The sequence below is a fragment of the Eptatretus burgeri genome, chromosome 1 (assembly GCF_056783735.1).
Source record: "Eptatretus burgeri isolate ZD-2024b chromosome 1, Ebu_testis_v1, whole genome shotgun sequence".
NCBI lineage: Eukaryota > Metazoa > Chordata > Myxini > Myxiniformes > Myxinidae > Eptatretus > Eptatretus burgeri.
In genome coordinates this window covers 68596913-68613566 of record NC_140961.1, presented here as the reverse complement: position 1 = coordinate 68613566, position 16654 = coordinate 68596913, and the positions used below count along the sequence as shown (strand labels likewise).

General features: G+C 50.4%; 2 protein-coding genes across 5 annotated transcripts in view; both read left to right on the top strand.

Annotated features, from left to right (window-relative positions):
• LOC147034672 (uncharacterized) overlaps window positions 1-9151 on the top strand; it is a 90424-nt gene extending 81273 nt beyond the window's left edge. Inside the window, exon 2 of the mRNA XM_085887033.1 lies at window positions 1625-9151. Within this exon, the coding sequence (XP_085743159.1) occupies window positions 3072-4310 (1239 nt within the window). The 5' untranslated portion in view covers window positions 1625-3071 and the 3' untranslated portion in view covers window positions 4311-9151. The remainder of the gene's footprint in view (window positions 1-1624) is intronic.
• LOC147034671 (lysosomal alpha-glucosidase-like) overlaps window positions 1-16654 on the top strand; it is a 191777-nt gene that overhangs the window by 17935 nt on the left and 157188 nt on the right. For all 4 annotated transcript variants that reach the window (XM_085887024.1, XM_085887020.1, XM_085887010.1 and 1 more), the window contains exons 3-5: window positions 207-523; window positions 726-871; window positions 9739-9904. In XM_085887024.1, the coding sequence (XP_085743150.1) occupies window positions 207-523; window positions 726-871; window positions 9739-9904 (629 nt within the window). The remainder of the gene's footprint in view (window positions 1-206; window positions 524-725; window positions 872-9738; window positions 9905-16654) is intronic.

The window sequence follows — 16654 nt, the reverse complement described above, 5'->3', positions numbered from 1 at the left end:
TAACTGCGAATAATATCGAACTTCCGGGTCACACACGTACGGGCACGTGAGAGCGAAGAAACTGCCTGTGTGGTTTATTTATTTATTAATATTATTATTATTATTATTTTTTTTTACTGGCACGAACTAGTTGTTTTTAATAATGATAAAATATATGCCCATGGGATACAATGTTTTAAATATACTTTTTAATGTCTAACCTGCAGACCATGATTCCTGCGACTCCATTCCCAAAACGCATCGCTTTGATTGCTTCCCCGACTTTAGCTCCGGGATTACCAGAGACCGATGTGAAGCTCGGAACTGCTGCTTTGTTCCTGTACCGGGTCAACATGTTGGGATTGGTGTTCCTTGGTGCTTCTTCCCACCTGGGGCTGTGCACTATGAGGCTGAGACTCCAAAAGTTGGACCACAGGGTATATCGTCACGGCTTGCAATATGTGCGCGTTCAGGCTTTCCAGACGATGTTGTGCACCCACTCTTCACTGCTGCGTATGAGAATGATGGGCGCCTGCGTCTGAGGGTGAGTTGTTGGACTTTGCAAGAAAATCACTTGGATTTAACAGGAGGGGATCTCTTATCTAATCACACGTCTTTGAAAAGGAAGTGATTAGATAATGGAACAATTTTGGCAAGTAAGGATACACTGTTTTCTTTTTTTTTTGTAATACTTGGTCCTGATATTATTTAGCCAGTTGAGCCTTCAGATGATGTGTATGTGACAGATTAATGATTCAGAGCATGCACGATTTGAGGTTCCATTCGACTTGCCCCCACCAAGCACCGTCTCTCCAAGACTCCTCTATACTGTCGAACTGAGCCGAACACCCTTTGGCTTTGTTGTAAAACGAAAAGCCACAGGAACTGTACTGTGAGTAAGACCACACTTCCTTTGTACCTTTTATTTTCTTTCACTTTAAAAAATATACAGCAATTTACAAAAAAATTGTTCTACATTCCTCATGATTATATTGTTGTGGTTACCAAATTCGCAAACCACCATTCAGGTCCCTGAGGTGAGGTATCTCGGTAAGTGCATGTGTAGTTAGGCCCAAACCCGTTGTCTAGTGGGAATACATGTCATTTATACGTGCTGCGACTCTTCAGGATAGCCGTTTTTCTTTTACTATCTTTAATTTGGACCAACCGCCATGATTACCACCACAATCACAACATCAACCACCAACCACAACGCCGCTTCACCACAACCGCCACGACCTTCACGTCACACCTCGCAACCGTAGCATCGCCACCGTTCTTGCCCCGCTGTGGGTACCGGTGTTGGACTCGTGCAGGGCGCGCGTCGAACAGCGTGTACAAAATCACGGATTTTGTGCTTCAAAAACGACACACGCCCACTTTTTGCCGTCCAATCGGTGAGCGAGGGACGATTTGGCCCCGCCTCCAGGACGATCGATATATGCAAATTTGTGGATCAAAAAGCCTTCACGCCCACTTTTTCTCGGGCCAATGGGGAGCGAGGTGAAAGGTCAAAGGGAGGGGGTCAAAGGCGAAGCTACGGGGGGATAAAAGGACCGTGTTCGTCAGTCAGGGGAGTCCAGAGTCGGTCGGAGAGTCAAGAAGAAGAAGTGAGTAGTAGAGTCGAGAAGGGGAGAGTCCAAAGAAGAGTCCAAAGAAGAGTCCAGAGTCGGAGAGTCCCGAGGCGGAGAGTAGGAGAGTCGGAAGCAGAGGGTCAAGACTTCGCGGGCGGTGGAGCTGCTCGTCGTGTGCGGAACGGAGGGGACGGAGCTGTGGAAAGGCGGCGACACCAGACGAGGGGGTGCTCGCGTCGTGCAGGAAGCTGCACCCGAGGGAGGCCGACAGCGCGACCTGGCCGAGGTGGAGACGCACACCAGGGATAATAAAGATCCTCTATACCCCGAGCATCAGCAACCCCCTCCTGTTTCCCCCCACGCTGAGATAGTGCGACCAAGGGGGCCCCTTTCCCACCCCCTGCCAGACACTGTCCGCGAGGTCCGCGGAGTTGGGGCGCCATCGCCGCTCCGCGTCTCATCACCAGACGGGTAGGCGCGACCCGGTCTCGGCCTCAGGCCCGCCTCATCCTTGAGGGTATTTCTTTTCCTTGGTTTTGGGTATGTGTTGTCGGCGCCGTCTGTGAGGTAGAATTGTATAAGTGTTGCCGTGTGCTCGGTAGTCGGTATTAGCTCTGCATGGTGTTTTCGCTTTTATATTTGCTCTTTGTGTAAATGGAATTGTGTTTTTTCTGTGTGCATTTGGTGGAATTGTATATGTGTGCTTCCCGTGTGCCGCGAATAAATGTGCTTTTGTGTTGAACTGTTTCCCGCTTCGCTTCGTCATTTCTCCCATTGAATCCTCATCTTGCTTCACGTAAAGGGTTGGTAGTGGGCTGAATACGCCCGATAATTAATCGAACCGTCGAGGTCGACGATAACACCGCTCGGTTATTCTGATAGTACGGAACGGGTCGCTTAAGTGGCCCGTGTCCGAAGTCGACCTGCGGCGAGGTGCGATCGCCCGGTCTACCCTCCGCATGGGTACTTAGGTAGGTCGAATTTGGCGAGCAACCCTATCCCACGCGGGGGCTGGTTGGCTCGATCGCGGTGAGACCGAAAGGTCCACCCGTGACTGGTTCCCGGCGTTAGTCCGAGAGGGTCACGACTGGATTGTCCGTCCGGTGGGCGACGTGCCGCGATTCGAGTTACGTGGCCGTCAGCACGCCGGCGGGCGCAAATCCGCAACACTGGTGTCAGGTCGTGCGATATAAACTCATCGCCCTCCTCGCGGCACTGGTATCGGAGAACAGGAAAACGGGCTCTCCTGTCTCCGGCTAAATTCACGGGAATCGGTCCAGGGGTGAGAAGCGACCCCCGATTCCCTCCAAATTACGAGCGAGTTAAATTAACCCTTCACGAGAAGCAAGATGGCGTCTCAAGGCGAGCGGGAGCCGGGGGTATTAGAAATGGATGTAGAATGTGTAGAATCCATGGTCCAGGATGGAATCCCCGAGCAGGAAATGTTGATTGTGCAGGAACACGGACTCGCCCAACTGAACCCAGGGCCCGAGGTGGGTGCGGCAGCGGCCGCGGTGTATGACACCTCCCCCCCCCCTCCACCAAGACCCTTCCCCAACCCTTGCCGAAACGGCTCAGCTGAGTGCATCCAACATGGCCCAGCTATGCGCCATGCTGGCGGCAATGAACACCAAGATGAATGCGAAAATGATCGAAAAAATGGATGCAAATATAAACGAAATGAAAGGCATGAACAAACAAATGATCGAAAAAATGGATGCGAATATGAAAAACGAAATGAAAGGAATGAACGAAAAGATGGATACAAATACAAATGAAATGAAAAACGAAATGAACAAGCAAATAAACGGAATGGAAGCAAACATGAAGGAAGAAATGAAAAAGTTCCGGGGTGAGACGCAGAACATGGGCCGATGCCTGCAGGCGGGCATGAAGGCCGTGACAAAGGAAATAATAGTTGAGACAAGGGAGGTAAAGGGTGAAGAGTTGGCAGAGACACGGGAGATAGAAAAAATAGAGAAAAGACTACACGAGGAAGACGGGGTAAGTGACGCACACACACACACAGAGGTAGTGGAGGACAATGGGGGTGAGCTGGCGGACTGGGTAGAGACCCAGTGCGAGCACCTGGATGGCCTCCTCCAGGAACGAGGGGAGGGAGTGTGCCCCCTTGAGGCGAGTCACGACCAGGTGAGTTTGGTCGTGCTTTGCGAGGTTGAGGGGACGGGTGCTGTGGACAGGTGCACGGAGAGCTTGGGGGGTATAGAGGCCCCGGAGACCCTTGTGGGGACTCGAATCCCCAGTGTGGTTGTCCCTGTGTGTGTGGTGCAAGGTGTGAGTGCGTCCCCGTGTGTGGAAGCGACCCCGTGTGTGAGTGGTGTGGTGGCGATGGTGCCGGAGTACGTGCTTCCCAGCACGCCGTGTGTGGATGAGGCACCGTGTGTGGAAGAGGCCGTGGGTGTGAGTGAAACGGCCTGTATGAGTGAGGCACCGCGGGTTAGTGCCCCCGCGTGTGTGGGTGAGGCGCCGTGTGTGGATGAGGCACCGTGTGTGAGTGAGGCCGTGTGTGTGGATGAAACGGCCAGTGTGGATGAGGCACCGCGGTTGAGTGCCCCCGCGTGTATGAGTGGGGCACGGTGTGTGGATGAGGCACCGCGGGTGAGTGCCCCCGCATGCGTGAGTGAACGGCCGTGTGCAAGGTCGCTGTGTGCGAGGGAGACCGTGTGTGTGAGAGAGCGGTATGAGAGGGAGATGTCGGTTGGCATGCGGAGCACGCAGCCGCGTCTCCCGGTGTGAATGTGATGGAGTGGACTGTGTGCGTCGTAACACGCAGGTGTGCGTGGGTTGAATGGAGGCGACGACGGCGACATGACAGGAAAGGAAGCCGAGTAGCGGCTGTAGTTGTTTCGCGGACCGTGCCGGGTTCACCCAGCAGTGAGCACGCGGTTCGTGCTGTGCAACGCACGAGACCACCACGTGCTCGCTTGCGAGAGTGAAGTCCCGGTCCGGAAACGCACGCGGTGGATTTGCCGATCCCGCGGACGGACAAAGTTTAGGCAGGTAAATGGATTTGGACCGGACGGGTTCTCCACGCGATCGTGTGTGTTAAGCTCCAACGGGCAAAGAACATGTGTTCGCGTGGGGAACCCCTCGAGACGTGGGGCTTGTTTTTTTTCTGCGCACGGTGACGTCATGGCTGCACGTGGGGTTGGAATCCGGCAGGAGGGGTATCTCTGCCGGATGGCACCGTCCAAGGAGGGACGAGGAACACGTGCAGCTGCATGACGTCACGGGCAGGTGTAAAGTGCGCGAGCTCTGAGTTGCCGCGCAGGTGCTGCGCATGAAAAAAAAAAAAAAAAAAACAAGCCTCACTTTCGGGTGCACAGGATTCCTGGGCAAAGGGTGGAAGACCCCCTTGACCCCTGGGCACAGGATGGAAACTAGTTAGGGGGAAGGGTTAGCTTAGCTAGACCGACTTCATGGGGCAGGGGTAAGTCCTCATGGAGTCCGTGGAATGGATTAGTTAGAGGGATTGTAGCGAGATTTAGGTTGGGAAATAAAATGATTGATTTGGAGACAGTGACAGACTTGTGGATGTGTAGAGGGGACGTAGTTTAGCTACGTAGTGTTAAAAGGAACGTGCAGTAGTTTAAGGGACGACGAGGGAGCACGAGTTAGTTCGGGGATGTAGTTAGAAGGATGGCAGAGTTCAGTGGTGAGTGTGTTGAAGAGTTGAGAGGTGAGTACATGGTGAGTGAGTGAGGCCAGCGGGTCTGTGTGTGTGGAGTGAATGGGGAATGCATGGTGCGATGAGTGATTGGGGGGAGGAGTGACTCCCGCCCAAGGGACCCCGGGGTCAGTGTAGAGTGAGTTAGCTGGGTTAGTCAAATTGAAAAATGGAGGTCGTTTTGTTGTTGGTGGGAAAGTAGGCTCGAGACCCATTTGGAGGGGTGCAGGAGCCCTGTTGACGGGCTTGGGAGCGTGGCTGCGAAAGGTGAGTATCGCTGAGTGGGTACCCCGGGCACCAGGCTAGTCGGCCGCGGTAGGCCATGGGCCCATGGGGGCCGGGATAGAGTAGTGGGCACGGGTGCGCCTGCTTGGTGCGGGGGCCCGGGGCGCCATTAGCCGCGTGGGCAGTGTTGTGGGCACGGGTGACCCTCGGAAAGGGGCCCGGGAGGCCGGCCTGCCACGTGTGCGTTTCAGGGGAGGTGCCATGGGGGGCACTCCCCGGTGTTAGGGAGCTGGTAGGCTCGGAGGCAGTGTAGTGCCCGGGGGTGCCATAGTGGGAGATTCGGCAGAGGGTCGTGCCTGCCAAAGGGAGCCACGTGTCCCAGCCAGGAGACCGTGTGAGGGCACGGAGAGAAAATTGGGGGGCGAGGCCCGAAATTGTAAGGACACCAACACAGGCGACGGGAATCTGGGTTTATAGAACCAATAGTTTAAGCAAGAGGCGCTTGTTGAAAGCCCCGGGGTAGTTTAACAGTTAAATGGTTAGGGTAGATTAGGAGATGTACCCCTCCGCACCATCCATCCCCTCGCTGTCGTTGTGGGCCGCTGGACCCACTTTGGTTATAGATCGCCGAACTCTGGGGAGGCCATTCTGAGGCTTCGTTGGGCCTCGACACAGGACGTTAGCTCTCCCTTATTCCCCTCCGGGAAGGGAACGTAGGGGTTGGGAGTAGGCTAGGTGACAGAATAGGTTAGCCGAACAAGGACGATAAAGGGGGTTAGGGGACGATTTATAGAGGGGAAGTAAACATAGAAGTAAAAATAAAAACAACAAAAAAATAAGTTGGGGCTAAATTGGGGTTTGACAAATTAAGGGAGTGGGTATGTACAGTGACAGGCAAAGGCGGTAGGTTGGGAGGGAGACAGGTAGGTAGGTCCGAACCCGCCTTCCAAGTGGCCAGCACCACCGCACTCCCTCCACCAACCTCCACTGAACGGCAAGAGCTGGCCAACTTCATCGGCTGGCCGTGTTTTGCTTCAAGGCGGAGGCCGGCCAACTTCATCGGCAGCTGTTGTTTTGCTGCAAGGCCTGTGCCATCGGCTGGCCGTGTTTGCTTCAAGGCCTGTGCCAGCCAGTTCATCTGCTGGCTGTTTTTCTTCAAGGCCTGTGCCGGCCAGTTCATCTGCCCGCTATGTTTGCCTGCAGCGGCCTTCTTCTGCGGGCTGTGTTTGCCTGCTCACCTTTGCCATGCCATGCCCACTGCCCATGTTCACCAGCCCCGTTCAATTTTTGCTTTGCCCCCCCCCCCTGTTCATTTCCATGTGCGCCAGGATCAAGGCAACAGTTTGCGAGCTGCGAGAACTGCCCTGTTGGCAGCTACAACACGGGCCTGCAGTGGCGGCCCGTGCACCGTGTTTGTGTTCATGCATCCATTCGTTGTGCTCATTGCGTGTGCCGCTTGAGCTGGCACGGAGACTACGTTTGTGCCGCCCATGCACCGTTGTGGTTCACTGCGTTCAGTTCAAAAGGGAAGGCCTTGGACTGCGTGTGAGCAGCCAGCCACGTTCCCTGTCACCTGCATTGTTTGAGCCAGAGACTGCATGCGGGCAGCCTGGCTCCCTGCTAACTGCTTTTCTTTTGCAGAGTTCAATGATCCTGGGCCATGGTTTAGTGTAAAATTTGTAAGTTAAGGTTAAGATGTACTGTACATATGAGTGCGCCCCCGGCATGTCTGTCTAGCGCCGGCAATTTTATTTAAGTCGTCCGTGTGAGTGAGTTTGTTTAGATAGTTACGCAGCCCTCAGGTTATTTATTTTGGGGACACGAATACCATGAATGTCGCACTCAGGGATCCGTAGGTAAAATGTACTAGGGGAAAACTACACATGATGGTACACGAAAATTTGACGACTCGGGACGAGTCTGTAAAAAGGGGAGGGGGTAGTGTTGTGGTTACCAAATTCGCAAACCACCATTCAGGTCCCTTAGGTGAGGTATCTCGGTAAGTGCATGTGTAGTTAGGCCCAAACCCGTTGTCTCGTGGGAATACATGTCATTTATACGTGCTGCGACTCTTCAGGATAGCCGTTTTTCTTTTACTATCTTTAATTTGGACCAACCACCATGATTACCACCACAATCACAACATCAACCACCAACCACAACGCCGCTTCACCACAACCGCCACGACCTTCACGTCACACCTCGCAACCGTAGCATCGCCACCGTTCTTGCCCCGCTGTGGGTACCGGTGTTGGACTCGTGCAGGGCGCGCGTCGAACAGCGTGTACAAAATCACGGATTTTGTGCTTCAAAAACGGATCAAAAACGACACACGCCCACTTTTTGCCGTCCAATCGGTGAGCGAGGGACGATTTGGCCCCGCCTCCAGGACGATCGATATATGCAAATTTGTGGATCAAAAAGCCTTCACGCCCACTTTTTCTCGGGCCAATGGGGAGCGAGGTGAAAGGTCAAAGGGAGGGGGTCAAAGGCGAAGCTACGGGGGGATAAAAGGACCGTGTTCGTCAGTCAGGGGAGTCCAGAGTCGGTCGGAGAGTCAAGAAGAAGAAGTGAGTAGTAGAGTCGAGAAGGGGAGAGTCCAAAGAAGAGTCCAGAGTCGGAGAGTCCCGAGGCGGAGAGGCGGAGAGTAGGAGAGTCGGAAGCAGAGGGTCAAGACTTCGCGGGCGGTGGAGCTGCTCGTCGTGTGCGGAACGGAGGGGACGGAGCTGTGGAAAGGCGGTGACACCAGACGAGGGGGTGCTCGCGTCGTGCAGGAAGCTGCACCCGAGGGAGGCCGACAGCGCGACCTGGCCGAGGTGGAGACGCACACCAGGGATAATAAAGATCCTCTATACCCCGAGCATCAGCAACCCCCTCCTGTTTCCCCCCGCGCTGAGATAGTGCGACCAAGGGGGCCCCTTTCCCACCCCCTGCCAGACACTGTCCGCGAGGTCCGCGGAGTTGGGGCGCCATCGCCGCTCCGCGTCTCATCACCAGACGGGTAGGCGCGACCCGGTCTCGGCCTCAGGCCCGCCTCATCCTTGAGGGTATTTCTTTTCCTTGGTTTTGGGTATGTGTTGTCGGCGCCGTCTGTGAGGTAGAATTGTATAAGTGTTGCCGTGTGCTCGGTAGTCGGTATTAGCTCTGCATGGTGTTTTCTCTTTTATATTTGCTTTTTGTGTAAATGGAATTGTGTTTTTTCTGTGTGCATTTGGTGGAATTGTATATGTGTGCTTCCCGTGTGCCGCGAATAAATGTGCTTTTGTGTTGAACTGTTTCCCGCTTCGCTTCGTCATTTCTCCCATTGAATCCTCATCTTGCTTCACGTAAAGGGTTGGTAGTGGGCTGAATACGCCCGATAATTAATCGAACCGTCGAGGTCGACGATAACACCGCTCGGTTATTCTGATAGTACGGAACGGGTCGCTTAAGTGGCCCGTGTCCGAAGTCGACCTGCGGCGAGGTGCGATCGCCCGGTCTACCCTCCGCGTGGGTACTTAGGTAGGTCGAATTTGGCGAGCAACCCTATCCCACGCGGGGGCTGGTTGGCTCGATCGCGGTGAGACCGAAAGGTCCACCCGTGACTGGTTCCCGGCGTTAGTCCGAGAGGGTCACGACTGGATTGTCCGTCCGGTGGGCGACGTGCCGCGATTCGAGTTACGTGGCCGTCAGCACGCCGGCGGGCGCAAATCCGCAACACTATATATATATATATATATATATATATATATATATATATATATATATATATATATATATATATATATATATATATATATATATATATATATTTTTTTTTTAAATCAATTAAACAAGTAACGAGAAGGACATTTGGTGGAGCACATTTCTCTGCCAGGCTGATTAGTTTGCATTTTGTATCCCACTGTTGGGCCGGATCTGGATTTGGACATGAACTAAAATTTAATCTGCTTGTTCTTGAGTTTGGTATGCCAGTAAATGCAACATTTATCCATAACTTCAAAACAATGGCAGACACTTCAGGCATTGCTTCTCTGTAAACGGTTTTGATGAGCGTATCACCAGCATGAGTTCAATCTGCTACTAAAACAATTGCTGTCGTTCCCTGTGGTTTACATTTATTAAACTTTGTTTCTGCAATGTTGCAATTCAGAGAAATGATAATACCGACAAGGCAAAAGTATGCTACAATCTCTTGCAGCTTTTTATTTTATTTCATTTTTTTTGAAATAACAATAAATGATTTTATCTTTCACTATTCTTGCCATGGCTTCTGCTTCTGCTCACGTCCAGGCTGAATGCAACTGTGGCACCGTTGGTATTTGCCAATCAATTGTTGCAGCTGTCCTGGGAAATGCCAACTCATCTGTTGTATGGGCTTGGTGAGCACCGTGCTCCATTGCTGCTGAACACAACATGGAGCCGTCGTACGATGTGGGCAGGCGATCAAGGACCCAAGGTGTGTGAACATCCATCCTTGGTTTTTTTGAAGTGTCCCTTTTCCCTTACTTATGGATTTGGGACTTGAGATTCAAACAGGTGGCTGAGTGGAAGATGGGGAGAGAGATGATTGTGTGGAGGTCAGTGGGTGAACTGAAGAGCTTGGAGACATTTATCACATTTGTCATTTCTAATTTTATTAATATCCAGAAGTGTCGATAGTTTGACCATAAACTTATAATTTATTTTTCATTTATCCTCGTGGCCTTGGAGGATTGTAAATATGCACCTGGAACTAATTTAATACATTTTCATAATTTCAAGTTGACATGATAACTCGGAGCAAGCATGTTCACCTTTGACCTATATCCTTTTATCTCAGGATGGTTTCCAAATAGAAACTGGTGTGGTTTTCCCCAGGCAGAAGATTGCATTGTAGGACAGAGTTGACTTCCAGAGGGACTATTAAGCTGGCTGTCTTGTTCGGTAATGTGTGGATGCTTGAAGCTCCAATAATAGATATCGATTTGTAACTGGTAACTTTTCAAAAAGCCCCGTGTTCTTGACACTCTTCCACAGTGCTGTGATGACTCATCACATTCGTCTTTCTCAGCATGTTAAGTGAGTTATTTAATTCAGAAAGATATAACACCATCACGGCTTTTAATAATGTCGTCTTCCATCGTCCTACAATTTGGCATTTCTGTAGCTTGAGTTAAAAGATTGGGTGTTCAGCTTCAGCACTCACTTGTGATAGACCAATGACTTGAGATGTGTCTACTTGCTTGAGTTAGAGATGCCAGTTGGGAAAAAAAAAACCTCTTCTGATTCAATAGGCTGATCTGATCATGTACTTGTTAGAGACATCTCTCTGGCTATTGTCAGAGAGCTGCCTCAGTGCTGGTGAGTCTGGTAGTTCACTCAAGCTGACTGACATCATTGCATGCATCTTAAAAACCTGTTCTTGCTCATCCTATTTCTGCTCTGTTCACTCTATCATTCTTTCTGGGGCAGTTTCCGTCTGCCTGAAGTTAGCCAACATCACTGCAATGCAAAAACAGGTTATCTTAACTAACGTCATATTAGCTTGCTTCCAATTATAAGCAAGGTTATGGATTCCATAATTTCAGTTCATATCAAATTCTTCCTTTTCCCCAACTGACTGATCCATCATCAGTTCAGTGTCAGACCCGGTCATTCTACCTTGGACATGCTGCTTCTACTCTCACAACAATGGATGGAAGCCGTCAATCTCAGACATGAGATCAGGGGCGTCTCTCTGGACATACCTCACACTTTTGATACAGTCTGGCACCACAACTTGCTTTCAAACACTCTGCTTATGGCATCAATGACCACCTTCTCTCATGGATCAGTGATTTCCTCCACTCCCATATTCAGCATGCAGTTCTTAATGGGATCCGTTCATCTTCTCCCCCTGTCAAGACGAGTACCCCAAGACAGTGTCTTGGACCCAGTCTTGTTCCTCATCTTCATCAATGATCTGATTTCCTGTAAAATCCTGCCTATGTCTTTGCTCTTGATTCTACCCTCTGCTGTATCATTTCTCATTATTCAGACAGGCAGGCAGCAGCTTCTAACCTATCTGCAGACCTTGATAAAATCATGACCTTGACTAACAATCGGAATGTCTTTCAACCCTGACAAATCCCACACACTCACCACCTGAGCCAAGTCTTGAGTCAAGTGTCATATCGTCGATAAACCTTGGTTACGTGTCAGCCTTTAATACTCAAAAAAGGTTTACATGAGTCGTGAGCTGGTTGATTATATGAGCTTCATGATTTTTTTTTGTTGTCATGTGTACTCTTGTAAAATAAATGACATTAAAAAATAAAAATGATAAAGTTTTTAATTGCTTTAATTCAAACACGTTGATCAGACTCGGTGGTGTAATGGTTACAGTTTGGTGACCAGACTCGGTCTTTTACGTGTCATTAATCATGATGATTCCACTCCGTATTTGCTTGCAAACATTTGACTCACCAACCTTCCACATTTGATCACCCTCATAATCTCCCCATGCGACTGATAACTAAGTGACAGGGTTGCCAGATGTCCGATGAGTATCGTATTTGTACGATAATTCAACCTCTTGTACGATGTACGATCGTAATTGCAAATGTACAATAATTCTGGTAATTCCAAAAAGTAAAGTACTCGACCTTCAATTTTCAGTTTGAATTTCATAACATTTCTCTCAATCTGCTGCGTAGATTATGTCCTTCTCCATCACATCTCATGCAGCATTTTTTTTCACGCAGGTGCAACATCACATAAGCAATGCACACATCACTTCCAAGTTCCGAGCATGTGGAGTCGTGGATGTGCACATGCCGGATTTGGGCTATTTTTATGGTCAGGTCAGGTCAGGTATGGGAGCATGTGCCAGAACAGCGCGTCGCTGCGTCCACTTTCCGCCGGTACTCCAGGGGCCTCCGTCTGGCCATCCCCCAGGCAGATGACAGGCCCATCCCCATCTCCTTGAGATGATGGTCAACCTGCTGCAACCATGAGGCACGTGGTCGGCCCACTGGCCTCCTCCACTCATGAGACTCCCTCGCTGAGAGAATCTGGTGAGCAGGATCAGCGTCAGGAAAACGAGCCACATGTCCATACAGCCGCAGCTGACGCTCACGGACTATGCAGGTAACAAATCTCATCCGAGTCTCTCTCAGCAACCGCTCGTTGGACACAAAATCCGACCAGCGATAGCCAAGGATTCTCCGAAGAGACCTGGTACCAAAGGAATTAAGTCTCCGTCTCAGATCCTTGGTCAAAGTCCAAGTCTCGCACCCATAGAGCAAGACTGGAAGTACCAAGGACCTGGAAGACTCGGACTTTCGTCCTCCCGCACAGGTACCGGCAGCGCCACACCCCATGATCCAGTGAATCCATGACTCCCCAGGCCCGACCCAGACGTCTATTGACCTCCGGCTCACAACCTGCGGAGACATGAATATCACTGCCAAGGTAAGTGAATCTATCCACGACCTCAACATCCTCACCACAAACAGACACAGACAGGACAGCAGCATCCAAGATGTCACCGAAAGCCTGGATCTTTGTTTTGACCCAAGAAATCCGTAATCCCAACGGCTCCGACTCCTCATTCAGCACCTCGAGGGCCCCCAAGAGGATGTCTAAAGTCTCCGCAAAGATGACTGCATCATCTGCAAAATCAAGGTCCGAGGTCTTGACATTGCCAAACGATGCACCGCAACTTGATCTCTCCGACATCCTCCCAAAAAATCCAGTCCATACAAGTGTTGAAAAGTGTGGGGGCAAGTACACATCCCTGACGAACTCCAGTAACAACTGGAAATAAGTCAGAGGCGGTACCACCACACTTCACAGCACTCTCAGTACCAGAGTAGAGTTCAGACATCAGATCGATCAGTTTCGGTGGCACCCCACGAAGACCAAGAATCCTCCAGAGGACATCCCGATTCACTGAATCGAACGCTTTACAGAGATCAACATAGGCTGCAAGCAGCCCTGCCGAAACTCTCGTCTGCGTTCAGTGAGGACACGAAGAGCAAGGATACGGTCAATCGTTGACCTCTTTGGTGTAAAGCCTGACTGCTCTGGACGCTGGTGCTCAAGCAGATGGTGGCGAACCCTATCAAGAATTATCCGAGCAAAGACCTTGCCCGGCACTGAGAGCAGCGTCACCCTCGGTAGTTGTTGCAGTCTTGGCGATCACCCTTCCCTTTCCAGAGAGGGACAACAAGGCCCCTCTTCCAGTCAGTTGGGATGATGCCTGTGTTCCAGGCAGAGCACAAAACTGCATGCAACGACGCGAGTGCAGCATTTCCACCAGCCTTGAGAAGTTCAGCATGGATGCCACAGATCCCTGGAGCTTTGCCCCGTTTCAACTGGTTCACCGCAACCCGTGTTTCCACAAGCGATGGTGGACCACAGTTGATTCGAGGGTCAGCAACAGGGATTGTAACACCCTTGACGTCCAACTCGACAGCTGGGGGACCAGCCTGGTACAACCGCTCAAAGTAACCGGCCCAGCGGGCCTTCACTTCAGACTCCTCTGTCAAGAGCCTACCACTCTCTGCTCGAACTGCAGTGCTCCGAGGGATGGGCTTGGATGAACGTAATGCGCGAATTCCCCTGTAAGCGGGACGAGAATCACCTGTCCACAGGTGATGCTCTACCCCCTCACAGATTCCTCGCACATAGGCCTCCTTGTCCACCCTCAGTGCACGTACAGTTTTACGCCTCAGCTCCCTGAACAGCTCAGCTCTGCCATTCAGCCTGGCCCTGCGACTCTGGTCAATGGTATCCAGTGTCCCTTGAGAGACAAAATTCTTCTTTGCCCTGCGGTGAACTCCAAGGCATCCACCGGCAACATCAGGACGGTGGTCTTGAAGGTGCTCCACAACTCTTCAGGACCCCCCAAAGCACCCAGACCCCAAGTGTCCACTCAGCCTGTTCGCAAACTCCTCAGCTACTCTCTCATCCCTGAGCTTGGCAACATCCAGCCTAGGCTGGGATGGTACCATTCTCCAGGATTTAAGGTGCAGCTTTAGAGTTGCTACAACAAGCCTGTGGTCAGTATTGAGGAACTGAGCACTCCGGTAGACCCTGCAGTTCTGGATCATCCTCCAACGACCGTCCAATGAGGACATGGTCAATCTCCTTTGCCACACCGCCAGCGTTGGAATACCAAGTCCAGCGATGAGCTTGCGGGCGCTGGAAACCATGAACCAGCCACCCTAAGTCCATGACTTCTTGCAAAGTCAAGGAACTTAGTGCTATTCTGGTTCATAGTTCCTGACCCATGGGGACCAACACACACCTCATAACCATCCCTATCAGTTCCAGTCGATGCATTGAAATCCCCCAAGACTAGAAGTGTATCTCGTCTGGGGCACTGATCAACCACAGACTCGAGTGTGGCGTAGAATGCATCCTTCACGGTAAGATCACTCGCCTCAGTCGGAGCATAAATAGAGACCAGGGAAATGACACCTAAGGAGTGACGAATCCTTAATCTCATAATACGCTCGTTGACCGGTGTTACCTCAATTATCATTGGGGTCAGCTTATTGGACACAGCTACAGCAACTCCTTGGGTATGGTAACCATCAGAGCGACCAGACCAATAGTAGGTGTAACCACCCACCATTATCTCGCCGCAATCCGGTCTCCGAACCTCAGAGAGAGCTGCAATCCCGATGTCCAAACGCTTGAGCTCAGATGATAACAGAGACAGGTGATCATCCTCTCTTAGGGATAGGACATTCCAGGCACCCACCCGAAGGGACCGCCTCAGGTTAACCCAAGGAGACCGCCGTCTGGTGGACGACACCTCAGCACCACTCCGACACACTCTCCCGCAATCTGACCCAGGGATGTTACCCCGTGGTTTCCCTCCTATCAAAGATTGGGGTCCCGAAGGCTTTTGCCCCAATCCCATCCTCCGGTGAGCAGCCCTGCGAAGGGAAGCAGCACAGGAGGTACTCCCACGGAGTGGGTTTTCAGATTTTTTTGCGTTTTTGCGTTTTGCGGAATGAAGCGTTTTACGGTGGCTGGAGTGCAAATCCTGCCACCAACCTCCTAATAAGAAGTAACCCAACTGCAGGAGGACGTCCGCAGACACAGTTGGGCACTAGATATGGATGGCCGTTGGCTCACAAGGAGCTCCTCCGCCCTTTGACAGGTTTTGTTTTTAATCCTGCTGGGTGTCCATATCCAAACACCCTCCTCACCAGAAAACCTGGTGGGGGAGACGGTTTAGTCGCCGACAACCCGACCATGGAACAGGTTAGTACAGGTTTACATGGTACCTGTAGCAGGTCACAGATCGAACCTGACCTGACTGATTTTTATGGTGAGGGCTAGGTTTAGGGCTTCATCATTTAGGTGATATTTAAAAAAAATAAAATGACATCACAGTGGGCAGGTAAATGCAATGAGTTCAGAAAATAGTCGTATGTTTGTCTACAACAAAAATACATTAATTTGAGCATAAATAAGGAGAAAATCGATTATTTTAAAGACTATTTACTCATTAAATTTGCTACAGAATCGTCAAAATATGGTTGGAATCTGTTTCCTCGTCAAAAAGTAACCTAAAAATGTATTTCAAATTATTAATTTATCTTTTAAAACAATACTTTCAAATATGCCATTGGTTATCCAGAGTTTATATTCTCTGTGTTAACTTCACTGATTTTTTTTTTTTGTTTATTTGTTTTGGTGACATTGCAATCAAAAGTTTTTTTTTTTAAATCTTATAACATCACATGCTATTGTATAACCCATATGCATTGATGCGTTCATGAGAAATAAAACGAGCATGGCGGCTGTGTACAATCGGGGGTGGGGGGGGGGATAAAAAATAGGAAGTAACGGGAATGATGCAACAAATCCTACAATGGTCATCTGTTTCAAGTTGAAATGTGTTGCTGTACATTGAGTGTTCACGCTAGTTAAAACAAACAAAAAAAAATTCACGTGGTTTGTGGAATCTTACGATAATTATTTAAAGGTTCCAATATGATATTTCCAATTTTCAAATCTGTCAACCATAGGAAGTGAAGTACACATGCACAGAGTAGCAGCAAGCGATGCAGTGACGCTCAGTCTCAATGGTGTATTGAAAAGAATGTGCACTCAAAACTCAAACTATTGTGTGTGTGTGTGTGTGTGTGTGTGTGTGTGTGTGTGTGTGTGTGTAACACACACACACACACACGCGCACACACACACACACACACACACACACACA